Source organism: Malus sylvestris, chromosome 2 (assembly GCF_916048215.2).
Source record: "Malus sylvestris chromosome 2, drMalSylv7.2, whole genome shotgun sequence".
Lineage (NCBI taxonomy): Eukaryota > Viridiplantae > Streptophyta > Magnoliopsida > Rosales > Rosaceae > Malus > Malus sylvestris.
The window spans coordinates 12,455,587-12,479,118 of NC_062261.1; the positions used below are offsets into that span (position 1 = coordinate 12,455,587).

The following is a 23,532-nucleotide window of genomic DNA, read 5'->3' on the forward strand; positions in this document are numbered from 1 at the left end:
AGCGACTCAAAGAAACAAAACAATGGGTGACTTCGGTTGTTTCGGATTATAATCCGAGGGCCATTTCACTCTGACTAACTTTAATGTTGTTTCGGATTATAATCCGAGGGCAGTTTCACTCTGACCAACTTTAATTTAGATTATACTTGAAAAAAATAGTAACTATGCGTAAAGAAAACAAAGACCAGATCGGATAAATGGTCCATTCGGTAAAAAAAAAACTATATTTAAACCCACGTGGATATTTTCATGGATTGTTATTGTTACTGTTGTCAAGGAAAGTCAACAGAAAGCCGCTGACGATGCGGCGAGCCACAGGGTTAGGGATACAGCGACACAACCGACCGTCTACATATGCTACAATCCCTGACAGAACAAACTTGCCGACGCCCCATTTGAGGCCGGCAACAAACTTGGGTGGTTGGCTTGCTGGGACAACTGCATTAGGATTGGTGTCTTCGGATTTCCACTTGATGTTGGAGATGAACTTGTTTGCTTGCTTCCTTAGCAACCGGATGGCGAAGCTTACGAACAGGTGCTCGCACAACGTAAGCACCGTTGGTCCGAGCCTCCATTCCTGTTGTAAAGTTTCTCTTTTAGTTACTTGTAATGCTTGATGGGTGAAATGCAGAAAGTGAAGTTACTGCATGATATTTATCTTCCAAAAAACTATTGACAGCCAAGGAAAAACTAATGCAGAACAGAAACGAGCAAAACCGGTTTTAGTTCATATCAGGATATCCACATTGTTCTTTCATGGACTAAAAAAATCGAAGTGGGAAGAAATAATAATGCAATTTACAGACTCGGAACATCTTCTGTTAAATCCCCGGATACTGAGATATGTAACTTATCTAGTTCAAGTTAATGCATGTGGAACGATAAAAAGTCGAAAAATTATAAGGATCATGAGCCATTTGTGTTACAGAAACAAGACAACATGGTTAAGGTGTGAGTACAATGTTAGTACGTTTCATATCAAAAGCACTTATTTTCTGACTAATTGCAAAAATCATATCAAAGAAATAAAGGTTGTGGAGGAAGGGGGGTCCACTTACATTTTCACCTCGAAGACGACTCAGCGGGCGAGATGCTGCTGAAGGATCTCCTTTTAGCAATGCCTTGCTCACAAGAAACCCCTTCACCCGATCCATAATCTCCTCTATGAGGGAACTGTTTGGGGGTAGGTTTTTGAGGTAAACCTAAACACACACACAAAAACTATTAGAATCTCAATCAGAACATTTTCTGGCAATGAAACATCGCCTAAATTTAAGAAAATTCATGTAAGATTTCCCATTAGACGTGCTTTCTGTTGTTAGACTTCAAGCGTACAGACTGACATCATTAACAGATGAAGATTTCATGCAACTCTTCCATACAACGTATGAACTCAGTCACTATCCAGAGCGATAAGTTCCAATCAAGAATGAAAACATAAACGAAATGAGTCTTATCTATGACAAACTTTCTAATTTCTTTTAAGACTACCTGATTGTCAATGACCCTGACTCTCAGATACTCCTGTCGATACACAGTGTCCAACATGGCTTGTAAGTATCCTTCAATATATAACTGCAGTAATCCAAAAAAATCAACAAGTGAGTAATCTTCGAAGGACCAAACAAATAAAGACTCCCCAACATGGGCATTCAGTCAATAAAGACGTGCCTCAATGTTTCATTCTAAGAATGGTTCGTGGTATATTTTGTCATAGTCTTGTGCAATTTCACTAAGTTACTAATTTCAGACCACACTGTTAAGAGGCGGAAACAAGGGCAAGGGAAGGAATAGTCTTGTGCAATTTCACTAAATTACAATTTACATTAAGTAATAGCAATCAATCATTACCATTACCGGAGGACGCTTTCCATTCACTGCTTTACCAGATTGAGTCTGATCAAACTTTGAGGTACAATATTATTTTGATAAAGTGATTCTATTGTAATCAACTGAACTTGTTCTACTTCTCTCTATTGAAATAGGGCTTGTGTCTTAACCTCATTTTTAATGACAAACTAGGTACTTAAGCCATAGGCATTGCCACCCTAGCGTCCGTTAGTGAGCTCAAGTCATAATTTGTGCCCTAAAACACAGAAGCTATGCAGCCTGAAAGCTTGCCACGCAAGAAATTTTCCACTATCAACTCTAATGAAATACAAAGGTGCCCCAAATATACTGTTAGAACTCTTACGGTCTTACCAGAAGAGCATGAAAAGCATATTACCTCATCAGCCGCAGGACTCCGGTCAAGCTTAATCTTTCTATCTGGGCCACCTTCCATCAACGCAGTCCCCAGTAGTGATGGCTCCATAGCCAATTTCAGTATTCCTTGGTGAAAGCCAGTCACCTTGAAATACATGACAGTCAAAATGTAAAAGGTTCCAACAGTACATATTCAGCTAGTAATGTTATAAGAATAATCCTACCACTCCGTTAAAACCACTTGCTTCTGCACCCTTCAAAACAGAGTCTGATATCTCTGTGACTGCAGCAAAGAGTACATTCGTCCCAGCTGTTCTCAACTGCAAAGCCACCACAAAATTGATAGTTATGGGTTAGGTATGTCCCGAAACTCACAAACATATTTTTAACTAAAAGTAAACATCACTTACAGATTTTCCTAGATCACCAAAATAGCGTTTTGTCCCCGAGAACCCTTTGCCGTCAATACATTTACTGATTAATTTGAACGTGCCTGACACATACAGCCAAAGAAGCAAAAAACACATTTCAAGTCAGAGAGATAAAACAGAATGACACTTCACAGTCAGGACCATACATCGGTATCTGAAAGATCTGACCATATGAATAGGGAATTACAAGATAACACAGACGGGAAAAGAAAAGATAAAAAAGATGGTAACGACTTGGAATTACTAAGCTGGGTTATTGTCATGGTTTGTATATTTTTTAGGAGTACTTGTCCACAGTTTTTCTTTCATTTTGCTTGTGAAAAATTTTAGTTTTTTGTAAAAAAAAAATATTATCAATGAAATGAGGAAAAGTTAAATAGAAGGAAAAGAGGAAGAATGAAAAAAAGAAAGTATGAAAAGCATACCTAACGTCAAACCTGGGAGATTCTTTAACCCACGAGAAGGATCAAAAAACACATCAAGAGAGGATGACGCCAGATCATCAAAAATCGACACAAAATCTGGTGGAAGCAATGGACTTCCTTTTGCAATATAGACAGCCCTCATGCCATACCTAGATAATCAAATAAGTGCTCAGAAATGAACATACAAGAATCACAAATAAGACAGTCTATATGACAAGCTTACCATGAATAATGTTGTGCACATTTGATAACTAATTCACGCATCGTTATCAAAGCATGAGTGATCATAACGCCGTTGAGCTCTACAACCTTATTCTTTATTGCAGGGACCTAATGATTTACAAGAATAAGGTAATAAATGGTGAAATTCTGTATAAAAAATAAATAAATAAATAAAGAGTGAACTAAGCATTGAAAGTCCAACAAAAGAAGGGGTCCATCTTGTGTCACCTTTACTACACTGTGCAGTAAGGACCTGAGAGTCTCTTCAGCTGAGCTATAACTTGAATACGAGTCCCCAGGAAGAAAGTTTGCATAAATCTAAAAAGGGCATACAAACGCAGTTCCCAGATGACCAATTATAAGTATAATTAAGACAATTTATAGGGAAATATAATGAAAGGCATCTAACCTTTATTGGGTGGATCTCAAGATGGTCAAAATAATATTGCCCACTCTTCGAGTCACTAAGAGATGTTCTCCAAAATGGTACGAGTTTCATCAATGTCTCCTCGTCAAGATTTAAATCCATTGGCTGTGGAAGACAAGACCAAGTCGTAAATTCAAAGCTGCAACAGCCTATGCAGTAGTGGACACAATACTATGAAATCTATAGGCCACAAGCCAACATTTATATAAGCAAACAGCACAAAAGGAAAGAAAGAAAAGACATATACAAAGGCACAAGAAGGGGAGAAAAACATATTAACATAAAGTATTAGGTCTAAGTGGTGATTTACCTGCAGAGCAATAGATGAGTATTTAACTTGTACGACATTGGAGCTAGTTGAAAGGAAGACAACAACAATTTTGAGTACACAGTCATTTGAATCATTGTAGTCTAACTCATGTCTACGAAGCATTGCCGCAAAAGGAGCTCCCACCCACTTGTGCTCCAGATTAAGTGACTGCATCAAATTCAAGAATGCACCAAAAGGCTATTTAAAAGAAAATGAACAAGCATTGTACTAAGACACTCCTCGACAAGAAAAGAACAGAAGACGACTGACATGTAAAGTTCACTGACTCTCAGTAAGGCAACAAGCATATATATAATAATAATACCTGTACACAGATCTGGCAGAACTTTTGCTCATAAGTAAAGAGAGAATCAAAGTTAATATTCCCAATTCTTGCAGCTACGATTGGTGTATAAGCTGAAGGTCCCGTTTCATCTCCATCCTTCAGAATCAAATAACAAAATAAAGTATTCAGTAGAATAACATTGTATAGAGGTCGCACTTGGTGCGATGGCAAGTGCCTTCGCCCATGAGCGGTAGGTCTCAGGTTCGAGACTTGGGAGCAGCCTCTCCATAAATGGGGGTAAGGCTAGCCGACATTCACCTCTCCCAGACCCTGCGTAAAACGGGAGCCTTGTGCACTGGTTACGACCTAGTAGAATAACATTGTATAGAAATCTGACACCATGCCAGCATTAATAAATACCCTCTCCGTAAAACGATGATGTAAACTCAAACGGCAAGACCCCAGGCAACTTGAAAATTGTCAAATAAAATAAAAATAATTTTCATAATGGCTATTCACTGTCATTCATATGAAAGCTCATGATTGAAGTAAATTCTTAATAATAAAAGCAACTTGAACATTGTCAAGTAAAATAAAAATAATAAAATCACACTTACTGCATCCTAGCCTCTAGACACATACATGCACAAGAAATCAATATCAAGGCATTCAATTTTTTTTCCTCCAGGTGTAAGTGAGGTTTAAATTTTTCAATGGTTAATGGGTTCAAGTACAAGAACTAAGAACTGAAGCACAAAGTCAGTCACAGAAGCTTATGTTTCAAGTGAAATAGAAATTTAAATATTAAAATTATATGTTGAATGGTTGAGCCCAACCATGAACGGAGCAACAAACAACAACGGAGGTCTGAATCCCATTACAAAATACAGATTTTCATTATAACACAACTGCAACGAATAAAAACTATAACCTTCAGGAATCCTACCCCTGAGATCTAATATCCTGTGATAAAGAGAATTAGCAACTCTCCAAACTTAGTGCAAATGCAGACAAAATAAAAGGATCTGGGCAGGAGGTTGCATAAAATAACAAAAAACAAAGCAGGATAACAGTATGGTGACCTAAGTGTTCAAGATAACTCTTTCACTTACCTTTTTTTCCTGTTCAAGTAGGTGGATTGTAAATTGAGGAACTCTTAGTTGAATTTTCTGACATGAATGAAATGGTTTATCGCCCTTGTGGCTCCTGGAAATCTCACAAAATCTTAAAACTCTAGTTGGACCGTCTGCATATACTTCATACCCCACCTTCACCATCTCCCTGGCATTTAACTCACCAAAATCAATTCCCTGGCCTCCAGATCTCTTGCCCAATGGTAAATGAGATGCCAACCCACTATGTTGCCTTGGTTTGTAGAAAGGCTTCCATGCCCTCACCTTATCCAAGTTAATTTCACGTAGCAGAAGACTATCTACAAGAAAAATCAGTAGCCCATTAAGCTACTCATTCAACTACCAATAACCTTGACAGGGACGAAAAATGATCATATATTATGGATACCCTACAATGGTACTATCAGTATTGCGCACACATTGCACATGGGTGTTGATTTATTAAAAACCTTACTTCCATGCCATAATTCAGCACCCAAAGCATATAAGAAACATGTGAGATCTTGAAATGAATGAGAAGATAGATCTTTGGACTCTTTACTGTAACAAAGATGTGCTAATAAGTAAGTTGCAAGCTTTATCATCTCCATGTTGACATAAACTACCAATCAAAGTTATTATTATTATTTTTATTTATTTTTAGAATAAAATTATTACTTTAATCGAAGGAATTTACTTCGAAGTACTTATACAGCAAAATAAGAGATCAAGGGATACCATTGATTCTGACAACCAACTTATGAGGGAGAGTCGAATCATCCCAGACATAATCTGTACCACTTTCAGATCCAAGAATCTCCGGCTCCAATGAATCCTGAAAAAAGTCAAGTAACAGAAAGTGCAAATTAGCGCACAAGTCATGGTCACAATCCGTATCTAAAAAATCAGCAGTTGAGAAATAAAGAAAAGTAGCACAGCAGAACCTTCTGGTAGTAAGTTACAGATACATCACACAAGCGATTCTCTATTCGATATGGTAGACTGACGTTTGGAGGTTTATGGAAGCGTAACACAAGAGAAGAACCCTCTTCCACAACATGAACAGCAGCAAATTCTGTTACATTGCTTTCTACTGCTGTCACTTGGTCCATACAAGGCTTTTTGAATTTGAGGAAAAATCTTCCCAGAGAAGCAATGCATATTGGCCCTGACCAACCTAATTCAGACTCATGCAACCGAAACTGGAGATATATTAGTGAATCTTCATTAACTTTTCTGTGCTTCCTCATAATATGCTCAAATAAACCGAATTCTCTCTTCTTGCTCAATCCATCCCGAAGCTGGAGAGCTGCCCTCTCCTTACTGCTTATGAGGATCATGGCTACTGAGTCATCCTTTTCCAATTAGAAATGAAGAACGTCAGAACACAATGAAAAAAATAAACACTAAAATGCAAGAATAAAAAACAAATCAATAAATAAAGATGTGTTAAAATAAACGAAAAGGAACCTCCAAAATATAACATTGAGAGCAAACCTGTAAATAACATTGACGAACTTGGATACTTTCTTCTGATTCATTAACTACAACATGTCTTGGGACCATCGTTACTATTTGTGATGGAACAACCACTTTACTCAAAGGTGGTCCCGTGGAAACCCCAAGCTTTGTAATATATTTGACTCCAGATCCGTCCTCCATTTCCAAGCTTACTTCCGCAAGGCCCGATAAAGCATCCAAGTCGATCAGTGTCTCTGATGCATTATCTTCCAGAAATTTGAGAGACACTTTGTTGGGTCTGGAAACAGAGGGTATATATGATGCCCGTGGGTCAATAACATGAAGACCTGTAAAAATCATGCAACTAAAGAAAAATTCCTAGGATAATTTTTCTCACCGTAAAAACCATGATCCAATTGACTTTGGAGGCAAATATAATCCCACCTCTGGAGGAATGCCAGAACCATAGTTCTCAACTTCATCCCTGTACATAGTTTATGGCTATCAAATAGGCAAGATATGGCAGTAGGCGCGGTGCTTAATACTTTTCAATATTAATGGACAGAAGGAATACCTAGAAAGAGGCTTCTTATTAGGGGCAAAGAAATAAAGGGTAAACTCTGTATCATTTCTCAGGGAATATGACGTGAAAATAGCAGCCTGCAAATGGATAAAGAGACTAAATCCAACAAGATATAGAACTAAAATAATTAGCCATGTGTTGGCAAAACTTGAAAAAAATCCAAAATGTGCTTTATGCATCTTTTGTCTAGACTCTAGATATACATGAAGAATATGGTAGAAACTGGAAGCCGTAGCAGAACTAACCTCTAGCGTGCCCCTGTTCCCTCGAGACAATCTTAAGGAAGCAAAATGTTTTCCCCCACCAAATTCCAGATCAATGTCTAAACAAGGGACATCACTCTTCTGCTTCAGCAACTTTTTTACCCAATCACTACTGTTCACTGGTTTGCAGCTTGTATTATAAGCAGTCAAAGTAACGGTAAAGTAAATTATGGATGGATTCGCATAAAATTCAACCATCGAACCACATGACACAGTTGACTGATTTCTGTTGTTGTCAGACCCAGTAGTGGAACATCGATCTGCAATGGGACAAACAATTTGACTTAGAAGCTGTCAAATAAAAAAAACAAAAACAAAACTGATGATGATACTAGCAGACTCCTTTTGCTTACCTGATTCACTTAAGAAAACATGTATCTCGGTGTGCAACAAATTGGATACACGTACAGTAGGAAGAAGATAAATATCCTTTTGCTCTTGCAGTGCAACTGGTAATTTGCTATTTTCAAGACCATCCGTAGACCTATTAGGTTCTACAACAGGAACACTTCTCCCAATACTCTGAACTAGAAAATGCATGTTGGAAATACTGGCTCCGTCAGATTTAAGGATACAATATGCAGTGCTGAAGGAACATTTCACCGATTCAGTAAACAAAGCATTCCGCACTCTGTAACCTAATCTATCAAAAATTCCAGAGAGACGGACTGCCTTTCCACCTTTAAGATCATCTGACCATTCCACTATGAGTGGATTCTTGGAATTCATTAACCCATCTGAAATTTCAGGTCTAAAAGACAACAAGAAGTCACCTGCATAACAGTCACCATTAAGGTTTCAGAAGATAAGCAAACAGCAAACAGGATAATGAGAAAAATGAAACAAAGGATAGCATGTCCTAGTTTTTCTTTATAAGCAAGACAACATTGTTATGCCCTTGGTAGGTGAACATGTCTATATATACTTTTAACAACTAGAAACAGACTAAATCTCTCTCTTGACATCAGGCTTGACACGTCTCTACAGCAATAACAGAACAACGCTGTGATCACCCTCGCAGATGCCTAAGTTTCCAGATAAATTCACATTCCGATTACCAGGGTTATCCTTTACTTTCCTGAGTTTAGTGGGAGGCTTTACAGGATATATACAGTAGACAGAATTGTGCAAATGCCCATAGATGAGATGAAAATCAATACAGATGCATACAGTAAAAAAACACTACCTATGACCTTAAAGTGATGCACAAATAATGAGTTGTCCGAACTGATTGATCACGTTAAGAGATATATTACGCATGGACTGAAGTCAATAGAAATTGAGATTATGATTTAATTGAAAAAAATGGTGTTGAGAACGCATACCAACAGCTAAAGACATCAGTGCCTTTTTTTCTCCACCAGACAGATTTATACCATCAAACATGGCCATGGAGTCATCAACTGTATCACCCGCATTTAGCACCTCAGAAGCAAACTCATCTTCCTTCTGCTGAGCTCGTCGAAATCGTAGCTTTATAGGCAGTCCGGTTTCATTATGTATTCTTGTCAGAGGAGAAATAACAATTGACAACCCATCCTACAAACAAACAGAAAATTAATAACAATGAAAGTAATCTGAATGGTAGAGCACCTCTATTATGTATATACAGAACAGAGCAATGGATATTAATACCTCGGACTTCCTTGAAACATCAACAACAACAAATGGCCCAGGGTAAGTTCTTGAATCTGTCAAAGAACAAAAAAAAAATGGAAATATTAATCCAAACTCGACGACCTTTAAAACTGAATAATTTGTTATTCGGTTCAATTGAACTGTTTCTATCCTTTTCAACACTTACTTGAATTTAAAAAAGAAACTAGCAAAGTAGCATTGAAAAATTAGTTAGTTGGAACAGAAGTAAAAGGAGGTCAGTTATGCTCCTAGCTCGTTCAGTTAGTTTGACCTTGGCTAACTTCTCGGCTGAATCGCCTATTAAAGTACTTCTCGGCTGAATTGGCTATTAAAAACTTAGCCATACTAATTTCTGTATACAATGCATACAGGTCAAATAAAAGCATGCACAAGAGTGCATATCAATATCCTACATGTATGACATTTTTTTTTTGTCAACTACATGTATGACATTGACAAATAACTGTCTGTTTTAAAATTCACATTCCTACATTTCGATCACTTTGAAAGCATACTTGACTTCACCCTCAATCCACTATGAATAATTCCACCTTTACAATTCATTCGACTTTAGGATCCAACTCTATAACCATTTGGACAAGTGAAAGAAAAAAGAGAATTTGATTTTTGATTCCTTTTACTAAGAAAACAGAAAGAATGAGGTTGTACTTGTGCCCATAGGCTGATTATAATAATCAAAGCTCTTTGTATTCAAAGAACAGGGGAAAAGTCACAATACTTATTAGAGAAAATAGAGCATACCCTGAAGTGATGTTATGCGTGTTCTCGAAGCAAGTACTCGAGCATCTAAAAGAGAGACCTCAATTGATTTAGTCATAAAAGATCTACTAGGATCAGTGAGTTGGATTGATGCAACTGACGCAATTTCTGAAGGTTTGTTTTCCAAATCAGAGCACCTTCTGTTTAAGCAATAATTAAGAGCAGTCATTTTTCGTTTTGACAAGAAAAGCAAACTTGATTAATAAAAATTGAAGAAAATTCAAGCAAATGCATGAGAAAGCATGAAAACCAGTTCAATAACGTCAACCCAAAACACATAGAACCCTTCCCCGCCAACCAAGAGAGAGAATACATATAAAGATCCTACAATGCTAACTTTAAGACTTACCAACTAGAGATAGAAGTTTTGATAAATGAACCTGTTACTCTGAAAATGCAGAACGAAAAAGTTCAAAATTTCTTAACCCATGAAATATCCTAGTCAAATAAATGATTTCTTGAGTCAATTCAAATCAATTCCTAAGTACACGGTTTCTTAGTGCTAATTAAAAGGTAATCAAGCTCATATGATAACCTACTTAGCATGCATGCCTATTACTTGACTTTGCCTCCATTCAAGACTTCAGGGCAAACTTAACATTGATGTCTAGCATACTGAAAGCAAACTTCACAAGTTCAAAAGGATTCGCATGTTCAGTTTCACATGCCTTAAGAATGCTAAAGCAACATTAATTAACATAACTGCCAAGTTTCACATATACCATCATAACGTGTAGAGCTCAAAACAAGGTACACTTTTATTACGAAAAATGGAAAGTTATGTTAAGATATTTCATCTGACCCTGTCTTGACAATGTGGATTTGTAAAATTCAGTATTACGATGAGCTACCTTAAAATAATGGATGCAGACTGCCTTTTGGAAACTGTTACACTTTGCTTGTCAAAGAAGTGACATAGAAGGTTCAATCCTGACTGGTTCACCACCTGTCATTGTAGAGAATTTATTATAAAAGCCACAAATTTTTTTTTTGGGGGGGGGGGGGGTAACATTATACTATGAAATGTAAACCAAAAATACATATAAAGGACCAGCTAGATGTGGCACCAGGCACCAATAGCAGCACATATTCCATTAATAAGTTTTCAAAAGGTGCCCCCCCAAAGGTTGCATGAACTTATGAAGTCTAGTTCCGGAAAAAAAATTGTAAAACAAAGATTTATTTAGACATCTAAAATTATATATACTGAGTAGGAGAATACAATATCAATATTTAAATTCATTTCAGTCCCACCCTATTTCTTATCACTAGTAATTAGAATTTTATATAAACTCATGAACAATAAGGTTGATCGATTATCCACAAAAGCAGAAGAGCTTTAATAGCAATTCACCAGAAGAGTATCCATTGGGGTCCACTAGAACTCATTGGTGGTACAGCCATAAAGGCAGGTGGAAATTCATGGAATGTAGTAAAAATATTAGACAAATGAATATACAGGCTACTTTAACATATTGATAAACTAGAATTTCACTCTCACAAGACAAATGATAGGCAAAGAAACTTGGCTATGCATGGTTGCATATGCATGCAAAGATTCATGGTTAATTAAGGTTGTGATATCAAAATCCCTGGGAAATATATTGACGTCAAGAGAATATTTGCTACATACACAATATTTTCCATGTAAGTACAATATTTGATGCTTCATAGATTGATTACTTAACAGGGTAGCAAACCTTGCAGCAATTGGCCCAAATCTTAGTACTTTTCACTGAATAAGGACCAGCTAAATGTAATTTCCCGATTACAAAGAGAAGTATGTCCATTGAAAGCTCGGATAGGGATACATTCAACTGTGAATAGGAAATAACAAAACTTCGTTAAGATAGAGGATATATATGAGAAAAAGAGTGCTTTCTTCTTCTCATCTGGTTTTAATTACATTTGATGGGTCCTTAAATGATAATATCACAAGATCATTCAAAAAACTAGAACCTAACCTCTTTAGTTCTGCAGTGAATATGAACAGGTACTCGTGAAACAGCTTCAGATCCCTGAAGCTGGACGCTAGAACGATAGAAGATGCATATTTCAACTGGGTGGAGAAGCTCTCTCCTGCATTTACATAAGAATAGAGACATGTATCGAAACATAACCAAAGGAAAATGTATTTCAGAGTAAAAGCAACCATTAGAAATTAATAGAATCTGTTCAACTTTATTCAGAATAAAAACTCACCATAAGTTTCTTTGTGCATCAAAGTAATCTAGAAGTGCAGTTGACGTGCTTATCACCCTGGTTTTAGAAGGGAGAATTTGGACAGTAAGTTTGGTTCTGTCAATGCAACCACGAAGGAGAGGAAACATGTTTTTTGTATCTACAAGTTCATGGAAAACGGTCAAAGAAATATTGTCAAAGGTAATATCAATGCAAGGAAGCTTTCCACTTCTTGCAGAAGTTTTTCCGTCATCCCTGAGTGCATCATGTTGCGGACCAGTTACAGATGCCTCCCCAAGGTAACCATCCATCTTTACGTCACAAGCTACAGAAACATTATGGAACACTTTCAACTTGAATGGATTTCCAGGCTTCGGAACAAACTCTGGAATCCCATCTACGAAAGCAACAGCAGAGTCATTCTTCTTGTTCAAGAGGTAAAATGTCTTTTGAACCAATTGATTGTTGGGCTCCCAGTCAATGTCACCATCAGTATTTTCAGGCTCACAAGAAAGTGCTCTCCAAAGTGCCCACCTATTATCATTAGCGCGAGATAAGTCAACAAAACCAGATCCTGGACGGTAATTCAAGCGCAATGGCTCCCCTGTGCCATTCTTAGCGTACAATGATATCAAGGAGAACCATGAAACTGATGACTTCCATCTCCCTTGATTTTGATACTTGACCTACATGAGTTTCCGTAGAGACGGCACACAATGAAGGTAAGAAGAGAAATCAATTAATACAACCAAAGAGTCATACAGACTGATTACAAAACGAAATAAAGTCATAATTACTGAAACATAACACAATAGCTTAATGGCTTTATCAGGCTTATACATTTTCTGTTGTTCATATTCACATGGTTTGTTTGTTCCAACATAGCACAATGGCTACCTCAACCTCTGAAAGTATATATTAGAGTATCTTGACAACATAACTCAAACAAAGAACCAAAATATTCAAATCAAATAAAGGCCAAAAAGCCATGCAGCAGAACATCCATTCTGATAGTCAATGCACATAAATTATCAGGTTATCTCCTCAAAGTACCATTTTAAGAGAACAACCGAAAATGTGATTTGATATCAAGTTAGCCCCTCAAAGTGCTATTTTACGGGAACAACCAAATATTTGTGTGATTTGATATCAGTATTTAAAACAAAATATTTTAATAACAAACAGCTTCAAAATGATATCACTACTCAGAAAGCTACTTAGAACTATTTATTTAAATACCCATTTTCTTATATTTGGAACACTAGTATTCATCTTGAATCTTTGGTCTAGCCACTAGAACCGTGTAGTACCAAATGTACCATACCCTGAAAAGAGCCCTTTCCCCAACAAGAGAATAATGAACTGCACCCGCCACACTGTACTTATTCTCCTCCCCCTCAACGGTAAAATACATGTGCTGATGGACATCTTGAATTACCACTATTGCACCTATAGAACAGAATATTTGTTAGATCAAGTGCCTTCAAATCTGCAAGCAAGAGGACTTATAAATTTGGGGAAGATGTATACCGTTCGGAACCAATGTCTCCATACTGTTTTTGAATTCCTCGCCACTGGACATGTGCCTTCTATCCGATTCACCAACCATCTCTTTTTTGGTTACCTCAGAGAAGGATGACATCATAGACAAAAGCACCTAATGAAATAAAGCAGATTAGACCCAGTGGCACATGACCTGGAAATAAGACATTAATGGTAATCACAAGTTTAACAATACTAAACAAAGAAACAGTAGCATGAACCTCTTGTTCAAAACGTGTAGAAAGAGCCAGAGTAGTATAGACTTGCTCACCTGTATTTGAGATAGGGATATTGTGATATCGAAACCTGAAATAGATCCACTTCCAACCCAAACCTCATTCAAGCACAAAGGATCACTTAAAGGCATCTCAACTGACATGAGAGCACCTGCATGCTTCACGATATGACTTAGACGGAAGGTCTCAGGCAGGGAATTAGGTACAGAATACTCATCCTCTGGACCAGGATCTCTTGAAGAACATGCACCATTAACAGAAAATTGAGAAATTTGGATTTCATTTTCCACAATTTCTTGAAAGACCCTAGAAAGTATTGACAAGCGAGAAAGATCAAATATAAGTTTTCTTCTCATGTTTTCCAGTTGAAACTTAAACTGGACATCAACCTCAAGAACAATTTCCTGCATACCACCTGCAAACATAAAACCATTTTGTAAATTACATACGTAGTAAGTGTGCATCTGACACACAGTGGTGAACAGCGCATATACCATTTTCATCTTCAATCACAAGAGCACAAGAAAACTGAGATAGATTTAAGATGAAAGCTTCCATTTGTGTGTTCTTGGCATGTGGAGATGTACAGTGAGCCTCTTGCATATATTCGTCGATACAATGATTATTTTGTCTGGTCATATCCACAGAAACTGCAGCTTCTTCAATGTGTTCATCAGACAATCGTAAACCAGATACAAGATTTGCGAAACAAAGACGATATGAAGCAAAACAGTTGATGAAGGTAGCCAAAGCTTTTATTTCAAGGAACAGAAAACCACCCTGCCCAGTAGCATCATGAGTTACTTACATGAAAAGCTTACTTAAATTGAGAAACTGAATGCATGGAAGGCATGTAAATATGTACCATCTATAACCACCACAAAGAAAAGATCACCATTACAATACAAAGTTCTAAGATCTCTAGCTATGCAGACGTGAAAAAAAAAATTAAAATAGCACAATTGCTTTTATCAAAGACCGTCAAGAACAAAATTGCTTTTATCTGTATTGGGACCCAAAAAAAAGTCCCCAACAATAATCTGATGTTGTTGCTTTCACATTTTTAATGATGACAATATAATTCAATTAACAACTGGAAACAAACTTCATCATTTCAATTCTAATGTTATTTACCTGATTGCCATTACTGGAAAATTAGAGAAATTGATTGCTTTAATTAGACATCCAAGGACTTAACTGAAACTTACTTCAAAGTTAAAAAGTAAATTGTAATTAAAGATTCTTAAACCTAAAATGTATAACGAAGACCATTGATCCCTCTCTAATTCACACAAAATGAAAATAAATTATCACCTGAATTCCGCAACAGATTGTCTGAAATTCACCACCAACATAAACTGAAGACACAAACTTGTGTAATTGATCTCCATTCATAACATTCTTTGTCGAGTACCTTCCCATATAAATATAACCCAATGTTACATTTATCAGTAACCAATGACTTGCATCAGGTGGTGGAATATTTGAAGCAAATTCTGTCTCCTGAAGAAAGATACAGTTCTGACCATTTGGGCTTTCAGAATCAGTGGTGAATGGAAGATTTTCCACGTGCACTATTTCACCAACAGAAGTTGAGGTACCAAGTGCATTGCTAACACCACCTGAAGATGGGTTATTCTGAGAGAGAGGCAGCAATAAATGAAATACACAACTAGAAAGTGAGAGTTCATATAAGCAATCAAGAGATTGCAGTAGATCACCACGTGCAGAATGATCCATACTTTCTCCTTTTTGATTCTTATATCTAAAAATTATTGACTGGATTTCTGATAAATAAGAAATAATTTTCCCTTTTCCTTCTGTTGAAGATATATCAGCAGTTGTTTGGTGAATTGATATCCAAATGCCACAGTCAGGCAAGTCATGATCAGCTAACTTTTTGCTACTTGAAACATCAGAGGTTCCTATACAACTCTTCAGATTACCACTGATCCTTGACTTGTGAAGAATGATATCGATAGACTTGAGTTTGAAGGACCCATTAAATGAAACTAGGAAACTGCTATAATTGAAGGGAGCTCCATGTACAGTTGTCTCCACATTCTCAGATTCAGGAAAAGCAAATTCTTGTATTGCAAACTTGAAAGGCGAGTAACTTAGAGCTGCAAATCTGCTAAATGAATATGACATTGCAGAAGATAAATTGGCAAGCACCTGTCAGAGAGAATATTCTCAGTCAAAAATGGTATCAAATCAAATTGCCATGCATTAAGATCACCAACAGGGGTAAACTGTATCATAATGATTTATTAAAAGTATTAATAAACAATAACATCATGCCTAAAAAACGAAACAAAAGTTATTGATTTTGGATAGGCAGAAGACAAACACAATCACCTGAAGGAAAACATAAATCTCATCTGTATATGACAAAATAGTGAATCCTTCAGCTGTCCCATAGAAAGCTGCTGAGAGAGCAACAAAATTTGTGCTAAATGAATGAGCATACTCCCTGCACAATAAAATAATTCTTACTATCAGGACGAGACAGATAATTTTGTCAATATGCAATGCACTTGTATTCTGTTCTGGGTTTGAAGGGTGGGAGTAAATGGGGGGAAGAGAAGGTTCTGTTTTGCATCTCATTTCTTATGATCTTTAGAATCACATGCTAAGAAAAGGAACAAGGAGAAGAAGAAAAAAAGCATTTTCATTTCCCAAAAAAATTGGAAACGTGAAAAGAATACTAAAAGAGGACAGACTCAAATGAAGATTTACTCAGTCAATAAAATTCTCAATGCACTTGAAAATATGAAGTCATCCTAATAAAGAATGTGACAAGAATACACTTAAAAAACAATGAGCAAAATATTAAGCCTAAATGAAGTTCACGAAGACCATAGGAATTTACTCTCTCTGTGAAGGGTGAAGGGTTTAGAAAACATAGATCGAATGAAAACTAAGTTGAAAATTTCTATAAGGCAACCATCGTTTTAACCTCTCTGAAATATTGGAGAAAAAAGCACATGAGATTAAGCTATCAAACCTCCAGGAGAACAGATATAGAGTGAAACATAGCAAGAAAATCCTACCTTAAGGATGACATCCACACGGTCATTGGCTTCAGAACTAAAATGTCACTTTGTTTTTTTCCTGCTGAGTCGATCAGGTAAGCATCTAAACCATCAACGTGTAAATAAAAACCAAGAGAAACTGACCCCTGAGATTGATACTTTCCATTATCTGATTTAAATTTATCAACTCCAAGAGGCTTCTCCAACCTGAGGCACTTTGTTTCTACATCATCAGCTCCTAAGGGTGCAACAAATGATGCCAGATCAAATTGTGAGGTTGGCCATACTGCAGCCTCTATGCTGTGCACATCAAATGCAAGGTGAAAATCCTCCTGACTCACTTGATGATTTATGTCTTTGCTGCCACCATCAAAACTCTTTCCCAATGACATACGGATGTGAGGACCAGCTGCAAATATACCTAGTTGAACATGTTTCTCTGGAAGCGTCTTAAGCAATGCCATTTCCAATCTATTAGCATAGTGCGTGCAAATGCTATCATTACTAGCTCTTGGAGAATGTGGCAGAACCCCTGACTGACCATTGTCCTCCGTCCAGCATAGAGCATGTTGCATTTGCTTTAAGAGCAGAGATACTGATAGTATGGAGGGACATCCCAAAACTAGATTCAACTTTCCCATGGTCAAAAACAACTTCGAAAACCCAGACTCCGAGTTTTTGAGGTCTGGATATGTCCAGTTTTTAATTTCACAGAGAAGGAATGGGTTTTCAAAGTACCGAATCTCACTTTTTTCAAATTTTTTGCTGGATCTTTTCCAGTTCAACCACATGTCTCCAAGAAATGTTTTCAAAAATGAGGCACAAGCACCTTCCGCATGATCAGCATAAGCAGTTTCGTAAGTTTCTGAAAGGGGAAAAGTTTGTGCTGGCTCACCCCACAAAATATTCTTGAAATCATCATTTCTCTCCTTCCAATGTTCTTCCACATTTGAAATGATTTCTCTAACAGAAGCTTTCGAAAGAGATGAGGATCTAACCTTCAACTGCCCACATGATATAAGTACAGCCTGTTCACACATGTCTTCTACATATTTTAAGAACAGCGAATCAACTGAAAGACGAAATGATAGGAAATCTGAACAAGAGATTCCAATATGTGATTCTAATTGTTTATTTACTGAGATTTGAACTTCATTTATATGAGAAATAGTGATTAGAACATTTCCAAAGATCACGATGAAGCAAAAATCTTTACACAGACCTCCAGAAACAATATCCAAATTTGCATTGTCTGGCTCTTTGTCCAATACTTTCCTAAAAGTTAACAAGTGTATGATAAAGTGGAATATCTTGCACAGAACTCTCCAGGTACAGGCTAGTACCAGAAGGATCTTGAGAGGGAAGTTGAAGTGAGTAATCATGGAGGATTTTTTTAAACTATCTTTGGTAGATTGAGCATTTGATGCTGCTCTATGACGGGCGATTCTCCATGCCTGTACAATGGCTTCAGCCGGCAACTGTTTCTCTATATCAAAAATCACCTTGCATTGGTTCTTTACAGAAGCCAAAAACATCTTGTCCTGAGAAATTCTAGTAGCTGATCTCTTCAATGAGTGATCATCAGAATATCCAATTGCTAACAATAACTGCTCGTAAGCATTAGCATAACGTAGCCATAAACAAACAAGACCAACTAATTTTTGCAACGACCACCTAGAACCTGAAGTCAAGTTGTCCATACTTCTTGCAGCTAGTTTCCATAGTTGGACACCATTTCTAGCAGATCGAGATTCTTGGGATGACAATTTACCCAATGCTGAATACCAATAAATGTCATCCGGAGAAAATGTACAATGTAATTCTGGAAATTGAAGATTTACATCCACGAGCTGAAAATTATTTAATCTAATGCAAGTGCACAAATCAGTCAATAACAACACGTTTTTGAGCTGATTTTCTCTCTTGAACCCCACCTCAAAACTACTGCCTGCTATAACAAAAGAGCTCTCTTTCAAAGGTAGAAAGAGTGCACCAAATAGACCTCGAAGAAGACACCTGTGATCAAGATACTGAGGATCTGCATTGATATCTCTTACGTCGAACACACAAACAAGTGAATCATTTAAGATGGGAACCTTAACTTGTACATTGATATCGTGCACTCGAAGCTGACAGTGTTTCAGTAAGAGATTCCAAAGGGTGTCTTTAAAACTTTTTGTTGGAGTAGAAGTGGCCACAAGCTTTTCAAAAACACCATGTAAAGCACTACCCTGAAAATCAAGCAAAAACTCCCGGGGTTTGACATTTGGGAATCACCAATCAAGTAAGCAAAACAAGTACTTTTCACCCAACTAAAAGAGAGAACATTAACAAACGAAAAACTTGAAATTCAACATTAGCATTTAGCAACAACAATGCCTACCTCGGGATCTATCTCCGAAAGCTTCTTCTTCTTCACATCTTCTGCATATTCCTCCCTCGGTTTTCGCTTTAAATTTTTCTCCTCCCTATCAAAGAAAAACCCAAAAATAAATAAAAAATCAAGCTTGCAAAAACCAAATAATGCAAAGAAATTAAACAAAGAGGAAAATTGAACACAGAAAAAGCAGAAGCAGTGACTTACCGAGCTGCTAGTTCCACATTGACGCCATGAAATTCGATTGAGAAGGCAGGGACGAGCCAGTTCGAGAACCGAACGCTCAAGTGTTCGACAGTGACCTCTGAGAAGGAAAACTCGGCCGATTCGTCGAAGAGCTCGTTGAGAGCCCCAGTGTCGAACCGGAGGTTCCTGGCGACCGCGTGGGAATTGATAACCCCTAATTTGAGATCGAGGTCGGGCTCCTCCCGGAGCCATGGCCGCAGCACAGAAGCCAGTCTCCGTCGCGCTGCGGTGCTCGGGAACATTGTGATTGGGTTATCTAACGGTGGGAGATTGGGGTAATCGTTGTTTTTCTGTTTAGAGAAATCGGAATTTTCCGTTGGGAATTTTCTCGAGAAACAAACGGAAAAGTATTGGAGCGATAAGGTGAAGTGAAGATTGTAGACGAAGGGTGCGAGCGTATCGGCGGGAAACTAAAATCGGACAGCTGCTTTCTTATAGTCGGTTGGGCTTTTGCCTTTTGGGGATTCTTCAGATACTTAAGTTTTTTTTTAATCAATCTAAAGCTCATGATTTATTTTGTTTGTTTTATAGAATAAAAGAATAAACAAGCATTTGTTCTCTTCGATTTGATTTGATTTGATTTTTTTATTTTGAATAAAGTAACAATTTCTCTGATTGTCAATAAGTGATTGTATTAAGTACTTCAATTCACCTTAACCAGTCTCCAAATTTCTTCACCATCCATGTCATGAAGGCCTTGTCCCGCCAATCAACTTTCATGCATCAATATACTAAAGCGTTTATCTTATTCATCCACTCGTAAAATCTTTATAATCGGAACTTTAAATCTCGTAATCTTCATTTGAAGATAATCCTTACAAAAAAAATCACTCGAATAGGAAATCGTTTAGTCGTCCAATACATCAAATGATCTTCAAATGAAGATTAAGAAATTGAGAGTTACGATTGTACAAAATTTAGTGTGAATACACGTGATTTGCAAGTGGGAAATGAGCTCATCCCCAAGAGGAGAATGCAAGTTTTATCTTTATACATAAAGGAGTGCCTTTATGGTTGAGGTTGTGGTCACTCTCTCCTGTTCAGGAAGAGAGCTTTTTTAAGCAGTTATGACAAACTGCTCAACTCGAATTTTAAAGCGACAATTGTTGTTGAAATATGAGTTTGTCATTTTGTCATTTGTGCTTTTGGGAAGGATTATGTGGGAACTCGACATTTGTTGAAGGTGACTCATAACAAGATTTTTTTTCAACAATGCAAGATCATCAGATGGTGGTGTGGTATTTCTCTCATGGGGTCGTAGCAATGGTTTGAGGGATTCATTGCCATTTTTATTTTGTCGTTTGTCATTACGAGGTCTTCAAGTGATGGTATGATGTCTATTTTGTGTGTCTTGACAGTGTTGAGTTTGACCAATAGAGTTGCCTTGTGAGTTTATCTTTCATGTTGGTTAGGTGTGCTGCGGTTGAGGAATTGTACCTCTAGAGAGTTTGTTTTGTTTTGTTTTGTGTTGTGTTGTTCTTTTTTTGCTTTGGTTGTGGTTTCGTTGTCTGTTCACTTGGAAAATGACTATGAGAACATTTTTCGTGATGTCTCATGGTAAGGCTTCTTTGCCGAAGAAGCGTTATCTTTTGCAAGTTCATCGGAAGGTGATGAAAAATTTTGTCCCCCGAGCATAAGTTTTGTACATGTAATCATACAATGGTATTTCTGATCGATGAGATTCTTCATTTTATTTGATTAAGTCTCTTGTTTTTCCCCTCTCATGATTTTATTGGACACTTAGCTAATTGAAGCCAGAAACACACATGGTAACACAAGATAATAGTAATTAATACATACATAATAACATAAGATAAGAGATATAAAGAAAATTTGGGTAATAATTTGATGAAGTCTCTTGTGCTTCCTATTTTTATCCATCTCTTTACCACAATCATCATCCAAGCAGGAAGCATGCCGACCAATTTTGGTCCATTGACCAAGTCACAATCCAACCTGCAGCTTTACCTTTTTCTCCGTTCTGTTGGTGTATATTCGACGTGGCGCCACATGATTGGCCAGCCCATCATCCACAATGGCTGCCAAGGGAAAATCTAATTTTATTGTATTTTTTACTAAAAAGTAAATAAAATAAATAAAAACAGGAAAATTCCCAGCCTGCAGTTGCTGCTTTTCAAAGCTTGCGGCTTCCTTAACACCTGGTTTTCCCTCTTTTATTCCATTTATTTGTTCACGATTATATGTAATCCATCAAAAGCTCGTCCAGGGGCAACCGCACATTCTCCGAAGAGAACCACGACAACTCGGGGTTTTTCGAACCCCCAAGCTACGAGCCAGACTCGATGGTGGTGGAGAAGGCCGCTTTGTCTCCTCTGAATAAGTCGCCATGGTCTTCTCATACGAACAACAATATCAACAACGACAATAATAATAATGCTTCAGATACGGCTGACGAAAACTTCTCCCCCAACGTCCTCATAGGCACGTTGGTGCCCGAGGAAGGTCACATATACTCACTGGCCACCTCTGGAGACTTGTTGTACACAGGTTCGGATAGTAAGAACATTCGGATTTGGAAGCAGCACAAAGAGTATTCGGGGTTCAAATCGAACAGTGGATTGGTTAAAACGATAATCATAGCAAGGGAGAAGATCTTCACCGGTCATCAAGACGGGAAAATTAAGGTTTGGAAGGTGTCCTACAAGAATGCAAACCACAAGCGCATAGGAACTTTACCGATGTCGAAGAATTACATAAAGTGTTCCATGAAGCCGAGTAATTACGTTGAAGTGGGAGGCAAGAGCAAAGTCCTATGGATCAAACATTTTGACTCCATCTCATGCTTGAGCTTGAGCGAAGATCAAACGTTGCTTTACTCTGCGTCGTGGGATAAAACGTTTAAGGTATGGAGGGTTTCTGATTTCAAGTGCTTGGAGTCAATCAACGCTCATGACGACGCCGTGAATGCATTGGTTGTTGGATTTGATGGGTTGGTTTTCACCGCTTCCGCAGATGGAATGGTTAAGATTTGGCGGAAAGAGCTACAAGGAAAAGGTACTAAGCACTTCTTCTCACAAACGCTCTTAAAGCAGAAATACGCAATCACATCCATAGCTGTGAACACAGACGCCTCGATCATATATTGTGGCTCATCCAACGGGCTAGTCAACTTTTGGGAACGGGAGAAGAACCTCCAACACGGTGGTGTTTTGAGAGGCCACAAACTTGCGGTTCTGTGCTTGGCCACGGCCGGGTGCTTAGTATTCAGTGGCTCCGCTGACATGGGGATTTGCGTGTGGAGATTAGGCCCCGACGAGGACCACATTTGCCTGTCAGTACTGTCAGGGCATACGGGGCCAGTGAAGTGCTTGGCTGTGGAGAGAAATCACGATCAGTTGACATCCGATGAGAAGAGGTGGATCGTGTATAGTGGGAGCTTGGATAAGTCGGTGAAGATGTGGAGGGTTTCGGAACAAGCGCTGCCTATGGTGCCGAACCAGAAGCACAAGCACTACACGTCCGATGGGTATTGTGTGCCGATGTTGAGCTCGGCGCCTAGCTTTGCTTCTCGTGGAGGGGAAATGGGTTCAAGAAGATTTTAGGGTTTGATTGATATAATATCTGATTTTGTTGTGTGATTAATAGATGGGATTTTATGCATGCATGCATGCTTCTCCCATTTTCTTGATCCAAATATTATTCATGCCTAAGTTTCGGTGGATTTTGAATCATGTAATTTGTAAAGCTAAAGCTTTTAGGCATGTGGAATGCCAATATTCACCACAAATTAGATACATATGCTTGGGAAAAG

The 23,532-nt window shown here is 37.7% G+C and overlaps 2 protein-coding genes across 2 annotated transcripts; one reads left to right on the top strand and one right to left on the bottom strand.

Moving 5' to 3' along the window:
* Nucleotides 1–205: 205 nt before the first annotated feature.
* Nucleotides 206–20,250, bottom strand: LOC126591427 (uncharacterized). The gene is made up of 36 exons (XM_050257108.1): nucleotides 19,722–20,250; nucleotides 19,521–19,605; nucleotides 17,156–19,368; nucleotides 16,461–16,575; nucleotides 15,417–16,277; nucleotides 14,597–14,882; nucleotides 14,138–14,517; nucleotides 13,855–13,981; nucleotides 13,649–13,773; nucleotides 12,346–13,010; nucleotides 12,108–12,222; nucleotides 11,844–11,960; nucleotides 10,995–11,089; nucleotides 10,126–10,283; nucleotides 9,361–9,416; nucleotides 9,051–9,264; nucleotides 8,079–8,498; nucleotides 7,708–7,985; nucleotides 7,454–7,539; nucleotides 7,277–7,363; nucleotides 6,916–7,177; nucleotides 6,363–6,773; nucleotides 6,157–6,253; nucleotides 5,419–5,738; nucleotides 4,346–4,462; nucleotides 4,021–4,188; nucleotides 3,693–3,815; nucleotides 3,512–3,601; nucleotides 3,285–3,391; nucleotides 3,062–3,210; nucleotides 2,616–2,698; nucleotides 2,430–2,525; nucleotides 2,228–2,350; nucleotides 1,492–1,575; nucleotides 1,059–1,202; nucleotides 206–577 (listed from the first exon to the last, which is right to left on the bottom strand). The coding sequence occupies exons 1-36, from the start codon at nucleotides 20,000–20,002 to the stop codon at nucleotides 248–250; spliced, it is 9,468 nt and encodes a 3,155-aa protein (XP_050113065.1). The 5' UTR covers nucleotides 20,003–20,250; the 3' UTR covers nucleotides 206–247.
* Nucleotides 20,251–21,990: 1,740 nt separating this feature from the next.
* LOC126611392 (protein JINGUBANG-like) lies at nucleotides 21,991–23,532 on the top strand. The gene has a single exon (XM_050279658.1). The coding sequence runs from the start codon at nucleotides 22,064–22,066 to the stop codon at nucleotides 23,321–23,323; it is 1,260 nt and encodes a 419-aa protein (XP_050135615.1). The 5' UTR covers nucleotides 21,991–22,063; the 3' UTR covers nucleotides 23,324–23,532.